Raw genomic sequence first — 10000 nt, 5'->3', positions numbered from 1 at the left:
CCAGCTCCCAAATGACAATGTCTGGGAGCGATCTCATGTAATTTTTTACGCAATAAGAAAAATATTCAGAATCCGTACCTCCTATAGCGACGGCGTTAATCTTTAATTGAGAAGTTGTAATCGGGGTCACTGTTTTATTCCACCAGTCATTAAGTGCCTTGTGGTAGACGCCCTCGACATTTCCGCGGTCTTTTTCGATGCCGCCCCCAGCCGAAATGGACCCACCCACTATAAGGACGTTTATGTCCGCTCCAGCAAGAGCCTTTCTGAAGACGCCGCTTAGTCTTTTGGGTGACCCAAGATTTGCAATTCCAGATCGCAACATGCCAGGTGTGATTCCTATCTCATCCAAGGATTTCTGATAATAGATCCAGTCGCTCATGAAATCTTGAGATAACGATATCTCTAACGATTTTAATTCCTTGCGGTAGAGGAAATACTGATCACTACTTAAGTATGGAGATGTGTTTGCTTCCCTTGTTGAGTTATCACTTACGTGAAATGGAGAATTTCGCTGTTTAGAGATTTGGCTTCCAAGGAACGCTTTGCTCTTGGAATTGTCACTTTCGTGTACAGAATTTTTACTTGTCTCGTTCACGACATACGTTTTTACGGCAGGTGATAATTTATATCCATTTTCATCGCTTATTTTATCTGTTGCTCCTTTCTGTACGGGTCTTGGAGAAGATCTATCAGAGTGGTCTTTCATGGTGTATTTCAAAGCGTTTGGTGACACTTCTATTATTATTCGGTTGTTCATATCAGTGACATTTTCCTTTTTGGAAGCTTCGGGTACATTCCCCATAACAGGTGTGGAAGCATCAGTTGACCTCGTCGCAGTGTTAGGCTCTATTGTCTTATTAGGAGCAAGCAAAGAAATGAACTCCTGCATGAATTTGGCCAATGATCCCTCATCTTCATCCTTATTTCTCTCTTGGAATGGCCAGGATAGGGAAGAAGAATTTTGCTGTCCTTTACTCTCGTCTTTAACGACCGTAGTAGCCTCCTCTCTGGCTTTGGTTGTATTGTTTGCGCTCAAAGCACCTTCATTGTTAATTTTGTTGGGTTGTGCAGTATCACTGTTTCTTGACCGATTTACTGAAAGTCGAGACGCCTCCTGAAGATGCTTACGAAGACTGGTTTCGTTTCTGAAGTAACTCATTAATACTTGATGTGATGAAGGTCCATTACCTTTAGAAGTCTGTGAGGTCGTGTTTCCTTGCTTTCCTTTTGATTCGGAGAAGTTTGTTGAATAAGGCACCCTTTGTAGACTTCTAGTCTTGCCTGGTTCGTCCCCGTATGTCCGCAAACTGTGGTTTGCAGCTGCGCTATTTTTACTCATTTTAATATTCTTCCAGAATTGACCTTTTTCTTCACCCTTTTCATCTTCAATGAACATGACTTTGCTTTCTCCCCCTATTCGATTGCTGTCTCTTCCATTTCTTCCATTAACAAACAAATTGTGAAATCTGGAAACCTCTTGCATCATTTTTTCGACATCGTTTATTTTGGTTTCATTGAGTCTATCTGGGGTGGGGTTTCTGTGAGCTTTTACGTACAGTTCCTTGAGTTTGTCAACAAGTTTCTGATATTCTGTAGACCAACTCTCCAAAGAGCGGTTCCCTGTCACGTTGGCTGTCTTAGGAGGCTCTTGATTCTGTGGCGATGAGGCTTTCGGGCTGATCTTGGAAACACTGTAAGTATTGAAAACAGAGGCATGGTTTACCTGGCCAATCAACTTTGGCTCTCCGTTCTCTGGTTCTCTACTACCTGTGTTCCTGGTAGTGGGAATGGAGGGGAAGGTAAATTCTTGTTTTGGATTCGGCAAACTGTCAACGTCACTTTCTTGTCTGGCATGGGTCCATGATATCTTAGTGGTAGCCTTTTCAAGGCTTCCAACTTTGTTCCCATTGTTTTTGTGATTTTGATTTGTTAACGCATAAGGTCTGTATGGCTTATTATATAAAACACTATCATGGAATGTGACAGTTCTATTCGGCTGCCAGTTTTGGCTTAAGGATTTCCAGAGTTTTAGTTTTGAAGAGGTTAAACTACTGTTTACAGGCTTCAACTTGTACGTTACCGGCACCGGTCGAAACAGGGGAATGCTGTTGGAATTACTTTTGACCGTAAACGAAGGCGCTTTTCCCAAGACAGGTCGTCTATATTGGGGCGGTGTAGAAGTGGTTGCATTTCCTGGAAGCTCTTTGAAAATGACATAATTGTTCGCAAATTTGCTGTTTTGCTTTTCACCTCTGCTGCTTATGTCTTCAGTCTGGATGATCACCGAGTCCCCATTCCCTTTAAACGAATCGTGTGATGTACGAAAGATTGGGAGTCCATTGGCTATTTTTGGGTGATTGTTTTGATCAGCTTTGTTTTCCTCGATATGTGGACCAAACTTCGTAGCTTCCATACGCGTTTTGTTACCATCGCGTCCTTTGTCCCCAAGATTTGACGAATTAAGCGAGTCAGTATTTTCTCCCACTGGATAATTATACCCAATGTCGTATTGCTGGTTTGATGATTGATTCATAGCGGAATTAAGGAGCGTGCCCTCTTCTGCGTCTCCGGTAAAAAATACTCTGTTAATTGCATCAGTAGGCAAGTTTCCTGGTTTTCCCTGAGTGATGTTTTTTATAAATTTCAAATTCGAATTGCCAAAGTTGCTGCACTTGGCTTTAAGTACAGCAACAGCGTGACTGACATTTTTTGATAAATTATTTTGCGGCCGTTGAGTTAAGTCGTCCGATCTATTATTTTGTGTTTCTTTTACACTCCACATTGAAGCTTGGGCCTTTGCATTCTGATCCGTAAAATTTTGCTGTGCCTGCTGTATGATATCCCATACTTCATTGCTTAGATGGTGGAGTGAGTTGTCCCCAGGCTCTGGCTCTTCTTGATCCTCGATGAGTGTTACATCTGCAGGCGTTAAGCTCGTTGGAAGGCTATGGGTGCTATTACCCGCTTCCTTGCCCCGGTCTATTGAAACAATAACGTCGTCATTAAGGACGTTCTCGGGTTCTTTGACTGGTGATGTATTACTTTGCACTGGAGTTTCTTTACCACCTCCTACAAATTGATTCACTTCAGCATCAGACTTTGTCAGTGTTCCCATTAAGTCATTCACTTCTTTACCTAACATCTCCGATTCTTCGTTTTCTCCTTCATTCATGCTATTTTCCACGTTTGTGTATTCACTTTTAGCGAGGTCTGAGCTCAGTGTGTTGTATGGGTCTGTATCGGATTTGTCGTCATCATTCTCGATGATGGTGACGTAACCGTTACCATATCCGTTGTTCTCTTGAGCATTTTCACTTCCGGTCTCGTCCTGAAATCGAGGGCTTTCATCCGCCTCTTGTCTTTCTTCGTTGTTGTCATCGAGAAATTCGATTTCTTGACGCAATCGTTGGAGCCCCCCTCGTTTCACTGAGTTGAAACTGCTTTTGTGTTTCTCGTGAGGAAACTTTTGATGCATTTTGTTTGGATTAAAGAATCCATTGCGGCGATTGTTGTTCCACGGGATTTTATTAGAGGAGTCTCCGTCAGGCTCTTTACTTCCTTGCTGAAAGGCCCTCAAACTGTCACTGAAACGGTGAATGGACTTAGTTATGTGATCCACGGCATGGCGCTTATATCTATGGCGCTTGTTTCGCCATTCAGACAAATTACGTTCCGACGAATAAGTATCTCCATTTTTTAAAGACTGCTTTTCTTGATTGATGTGAATACTTCTGAGCTTGTGGTGGTTGCTTCCATCGGTCGACCTCGTCAGAACGTGAAGTGTCAATAAAAACGCAATATAAGATATCAAATGCTCTTTCATTGCTATCTGTTTCAAACGTATTAGTGTAGCTAAAGCATCAAGGCGTAATTCATTGTTTCACTGCAAGCCTTGACCAAAATTCCTCGTCCCCACCTGTGGAGATAGGTAATGATGTTCATAAGACGCTTGGCTGAAATCAGGCCGGGTGCACACAATAAACCAGGTTTGTTTGCGCACCGCCAAAGTTAGCATTCAATCATATGGAGGTTTATCTTTATATTCCGGCAAAACAAAAACGTACGTATCCATTGTGGCGCAGCCTTTCACGTATTGTCCAATTTCATGCCACGTAAGAACCCGATGTTTAGCGAAAACTTATGTTTCGTGATTCCAAATCAATCCATTGTCGACTTGCTTACATTCATCTGCAAAACATGTGGTTTGGCCCAAAGCAACAGAATTGAATACGCTTTCAGTTAGCATTCCTGTTCGAAGCAGGTGTTGCAACAGGTACGTCGAGTATTTATACATTGAATAAGACGGAACAGCGCGAAATATTATTGACTTTAAAATTGTTAGGCCCAAATTCAGCTTACCGGCGTGCAGAATTGCTAAAGATAATCGGTCGGAAAATATAACACAAATTTTCCTGATTAAAAAAGAACAAAAAATGCAACTTCAAATAATTTCTTTAGTCCTTAGTTATGACCGAATTTTACGTTTTGGGAACCATACTGTTTATAAATCGAAGACGAAACAAAATTTGGTATTTTCAGTATTGTAACAAAAAAAAAAAGTTTCCTACGCTGTTTAACTGAGACATAATTATAATTGAAGACAAAACATACCTCACCAGCTGTGATTTCTTTCACCATTGATCCGTTAACTCTACTTTACAAACGGCAGTCCTTTTATAAGGGTTTTATAAAGAAAGTAGCCAGTTTTATTCAATGACGGAAGGTCTTCCAGTCGAAGCTTTGTGGTCGAAATTCCTTTTGCCAATTCGGCTTCATATCGATGGCGGGCGAAAGCAAGTGAAAATTCAAAAAGTCGGAGGTTGGTGATGGTGACGTCAGTCGTTTCATAGCAACAATGCGTTTGTTAAATACTGCTTTAAATCTCAGAGGTCACCTGCAAAGTATCCATTGCGACGATTTACAGTTTTTCCTCGCGTGTTACTTTAATGTCCAACCCCTATACGATTGTCAACTTGGGAGAAAAGAAGCTGTACCAGTTGAAGCAGTATGGAATTGCAGATTTATCATAATTATTGTTAAAGTGGTTTTTTATTTTTATCACCATTATCATTATCGTTAGTTCGTTACCATTTCTTCGCCACTTTACAAATGACACTACTACTGTAGTTTTTCCCAAATAACTATTCTATTAAAATACAAAATATAACAGATTTAAGTTGCATAAACTGAAAGAAGAAAATGGCGAAAGTGGAGGAAAGTGGGAGAGATGGGGGGACCCGATAAAGCAAAGGCTTTGGGACATGGGTCTCCTTAGGAATGCTTATTTACCTAAAAGTATTTGAAATGGACTAGACGAGAGCAGACGTGGAAACTGCGAAAACGGCAGTGAATTCTGTTTTGAAAGGACCAAGAAATTAAAGCAAGTAAACAGGTACAGTTTATTAATAGACAAAACTAAAAAAAATGTCGTGATACGTGTGTCGTCGACGAACAAAGAAAAAGTTTTCGCTTTACAAAAAAAAAAAAAAAAAGAACGGAGGAAGATGTTAGGAGAGAACTCCATATCTTCGGATCCAAATTTAATGGGAAATGGTAAAGTGCTTGACATTAGGTCGACTGAACTGCGATCTGCAGTGTGCATGTTAATTGAAGAACTTTTACAATTGTTAATTAAGCACTTGGCTACTAGTTTTGAATAAATTTAGAAAAGAGGAAGGAAGCAATAGATAATAACAAGCAAACATTAATTCGGCATTATGAAGAGTGGTAACACCGAACACCGACATTTGAAAATGCTTAGTTCAGTTCAGCAACTAACGGTGCAGCGTGAGATTGTCTGTCAGAGTTTTTCAGGCAAGGGAAGCGCTTTTTGCAAGAGGTTAGTTCTTGTTAATAGTAACATAGGTATTTTGGCCATACCACAGTACCTTTCCTGAGTTATGGATATAGCGTGGTGTAATCTTGATGAAGATAATCATGTTAGTGTTAATCTACAGAAGATTCCGTGAGATGAAGATGATTCAATTCGTTTGCCATTCTACGGCAGATAAAATTTCATACGATTTCAGAAAATATGATCAGAAACACATACACCTAAAAAAAATTTTGTTTTTTTTCTATCTTACTCTTGTTGCTCATTGTTTAAAACGAGAATAAAGAACGTGATTTGACAATTTCTTTTTGTATGGTTGTGAAAATTATACAATGTGTCGTTTTAATATTAACAGTCAATTTAGTCACCTTCATTCAGGAAGCTGTAATTCTAAGATGGTTGAGAACTCCTTTTATAAAAGGTGATTGATCTGCAGAGAGTTTCTCAGTTGACAAAGCATTGCATCGGTATCGCAGAGGTCGTGGTTTCGAATCCCGTTGAGGCTTCCTGAAAATTTCAGGTGTCTATTAGACTTTCTCAAAGTCGTTCGCTTGGTTTTCTGGTCTGGTGTGGTGGGACCCGGCACGAGCTTTCGCTCGCTCGCGCTCCGCGCTCGTACGATCGCGCTTCGCGCTCTCTGTCGCGCTACACGCTCAAGAGCTCGACTTGTGAGCAATTCTAGGTGTCTATAAGAGACAATTGTCTAGTTAAGTGCGAGGATATATTCTCTCCTTCGTCTATAACCCGCACCTTAAATCCATATATGTTATTTGCCAGCTGGGAGGTCCGTATAGCGAAAAACTGTAACCGAGGTCTTGACCGAGGCCGCAGGCCGAGGGCAGCTTTTTCAAGACCTCGGTCACAATTTTTCGCAATACGGACCGACCCTTAGCCGTGATAAATAACGTCTTATTTTTTTTCCTCTCTCTCTCTCCCTTCCTCTCTGAAATCACTTTTTTTTAAATTGTTGACTATCACGACGCTTGATAACGAATGCAGTATTAAGCGACTTACCAACTGAACGTTTCAAAGAGACAATTGCTTAAATTGTCCAGATAAGAGCGAGGATTACTTCTCCATTTCGTCTACAACCCACACTTCAAAATATACTTTCTTTCATTCATTGACTCCTTCACGGGAACAATGCAATCATATGAGACCATTGAACTGACCTGCTCCCAACTGTGTGGCTTCATAGGTCAGTTGGTAGATCATTGCACCCGCATCGCAGAGGGCATGGGTTCAAATCCCGTTGGAACCACCTGAAACTTACAGGTGTCTATAAAGCGACAATTGTATACATTGTCCAGCTAAGTGTGAAGATTTCTTATCCTTTACCAGGCTTAGAAAAGCCATGGGTGAAGCGGGAAAAAGCTGGAAGAGAATTTCGCTCAAAGTGGGAAGAGCGGTCTTGACTTTGCGAGACGCGCTGGAAGGCCCGACTGACTATGACCAGTAAGACTTAATCTGCTGTACATGTCATGCTCTATTTTAGGTTCGCGCGGTATATACTGTGGATACTGAATAGAGCCTGACCAATCCTTCCGCTCACGTTTTTGATTGATTGACATGTCCTTCATCAGTCAATCAGATTTACTTCCATTACAGAATTCTCGCGTGGGCAAATGCACACCATTTTGTACCGGTCCGTGGGAGGAATTTTGTGTTGACATAAACGAAAAATTACCTTCGGCTTCAATTCAAGAAAAATACGTGTCAAGCATGGGGACTGTTACTCTATGTACCTTACCATTATATAACTCCAAAGGCAGGTGTAATCCTCTCTCCGAACTTCACTGAATATGCAATCTTGTAAATTTGTAAAATTAATAGATAAGCTTAACCTAAATGTCATAAATAATTTCAATTTTTCAAGAGTAGACAATCTGAGATGTACGGTACATAAGTTTTGGTGGTAATTTATCGTTGTTTTCTACCTTCGTTGACATCCGGATCCAACGTTCAAACTTCTGTTGTTTTGAGTTCGACTCAAAAAATCCACGCTTTATTCGATGTTAAATCTCACCTTCCCCCTCACATCAATTCCGTTTTACCTCAGTGGTCATTTTGTCCAAATTCAAGGATGACTTCCGTAGTTGATGAATCTGCTTCGACGAGACATCAGCGATCAGTACGTCGCCGCTGTTTGTCCTGACTGTCGGAGTACTCATAATGGGAGAGCTTAACGATATAGTAGTGCAGGCTTTTAATTAGCGACTGAAGGGAACGCTATTAAGACGGGATTGAATTAAGAATACTCATAAGCAAAAATCTTTGTTCTGGGGATGATAAAGGTGTGAGAAAAACTAGTGAAAAAGAGCCGTTGGTAGAGATTAAGTCAGACAGTCCCCTATTATAAGGAATCCAAGGTCAATTAAATCTTTTCTGTACATTGACCTCTTGCCTACACGAATAATCAAAATCAAGGTCGCTTCCTTAACTAAATGTTTGGGGAGTGCTATTGCGAAAGCCCTGTACATAAGTTTTCGTCTTCCTATTAAAGACATGATTCTCCATTTCCACAGGTTTATTGATTTCTTTATATCCTTCAACAATACGGTAAAATTCAAATCATGCCAATACTATAAGTCGTAGCTAAAATATACGCCAAGGATTTTGATAATTCCACAAACCTTATGCTTTGCAAAATCCATATCTTGAATGATATTGTTACCAAGAGCTAACATTTGTTTGCTTTTTTTTTTTTTTTGCGTGATTAACCTTCAAACCGGAGTAATCACTGAAACGCTCAAACTGAAAGAACGTGTTGTATAAATCACACAACTGGACACATTGTTATAAAGAACTCGAATCCAGTGTATGAAAGAAGGATCAAAATTAAACTTGAATGGTGCTCCAAAAAAATTAAAAGATGGAAGAGATGTTGGAAATGTATGCCGCCATTTTGTGACGTCATTGCGCACAAGCAAGCAGCTGGTTTTCACTAAAATCTTTCTTCGTCGTTAATACACGTACGTTTTTTGCAGTACTTGAACCATATTCTTTCGAACCAATGCGAGAAAGTTCAGGATCCGAGGAAGAGGCAGCAACCGAAAGGGAAGACGGCTCAAGAAGGGGAAATACGACTTGATGCAGCTGTGATTTTTTCTTGAACAGGGAGGCCGAGCAAGAAAAGGAATGCATCTGCTGCTGCGAGATACAGGAGCCAGGTGAATTGATTGTATTCAAAAGGCAATAAAAACAACTTAATTATTACGAGATTCTGTTGCCTGCTATTGTTTTGTCTGTCATTTTGAGTCAATTTGACAAACTTTGGCTTACAGACATCTAGTGATGCTCATAGCTCTTAACTAATAGATCTACATATAAGCTTAAGCTTAATTTCTATTAACTCTTAGATGTGCCGGCCGATCAAGCTATTCGTTGTGTGACGCAGCATTGTAGCTTTCGACCCATCGTTGGTCTGAGTCAAGAACGTGGATTGTTCTGTTCGTAGTTTTTCGAATTTTCAAACTTCAATTAAACATCTCTGTGATCGTTGTCGAGTTTATAAAACCCAGCTTGAAGTGCGAATGCCATTCACGAAATGACGTGTCCCAGTTGCTTGCAGAAGCAACTTTTCGGTTCACTTCTCTGGCGCTGGGTTTGCCACTGAAATCTCCCGAGTAAAGGAAACATAGCTTACTCACTGGCTATGAATGGATTCGATGGAGTCGCAAACTTAACATTTCATCAATTACATGAAATTGTCGCATCGCTCGCTATGGCCAAGACACCCTCAAAACAGGAGGGTTCGAAATGATCCGAACAGATGCGACAGTGCTGGATATTTTTTCTTCTAAATTCGGATGATCCATTCCTTGAGAAGGACTTCATTTTAAACAGGGAAACGATGAGAGTTCTACTAGAACAGCCCACAATAGCGCACTGAACCAATTTTTAAGTTTCCCGCGTTCAAGCAAGTGTGCGCATTGACGTCACGCTTAGCGCCCAAGCCTGCTATGTTACAGCCAAAATGGCGGACTTCCATCGAGTGATAAATACCGATCTTTCTAGCCTCATAAAAACGTCAAAATGTAAGGAACCCCTCAAATACTCGAATATTTCCTTTAACTAATTCAGGCACTATAAATTTGGCGGAAGAAAAAATATTTCATTTTTATCGTCAGTTCTCCTTTAAGAAAATATGGTAACTCGTCCATG

The 10000-nt window shown here is 40.5% G+C and overlaps 2 protein-coding genes across 8 annotated transcripts in view; both read right to left on the bottom strand.

Moving 5' to 3' along the window:
- The window catches only part of LOC138008969 (uncharacterized), a 6512-nt gene extending 1733 nt beyond the window's left edge, over positions 1–4779 (bottom strand). Inside the window, exons 1-2 of the mRNA XM_068856266.1 lie at positions 4615–4779; positions 1–3919 (exon numbers count right to left, since the gene is read on the bottom strand). The exon at positions 1–3919 is cut by the window's left edge and continues 1733 nt beyond it. Coding sequence (XP_068712367.1) covers positions 1–3826 — 3826 coding nt within the window. The 5' untranslated portion in view covers positions 3827–3919; positions 4615–4779. The remainder of the gene's footprint in view (positions 3920–4614) is intronic.
- Positions 1–10000, bottom strand: part of LOC138007093 (centrosomal protein of 83 kDa-like) — a 622454-nt gene that overhangs the window by 384144 nt on the left and 228310 nt on the right. The window lies entirely within an intron of this gene.

The sequence above is a fragment of the Montipora foliosa genome, chromosome 6, assembly GCF_036669935.1.
Source record: "Montipora foliosa isolate CH-2021 chromosome 6, ASM3666993v2, whole genome shotgun sequence".
NCBI classification, from domain to species: domain Eukaryota; kingdom Metazoa; phylum Cnidaria; class Anthozoa; order Scleractinia; family Acroporidae; genus Montipora; species Montipora foliosa.
The sequence above is the reverse complement of the archived record's forward strand: the minus strand, read 5'-3'. Positions and strand labels throughout refer to the sequence as shown.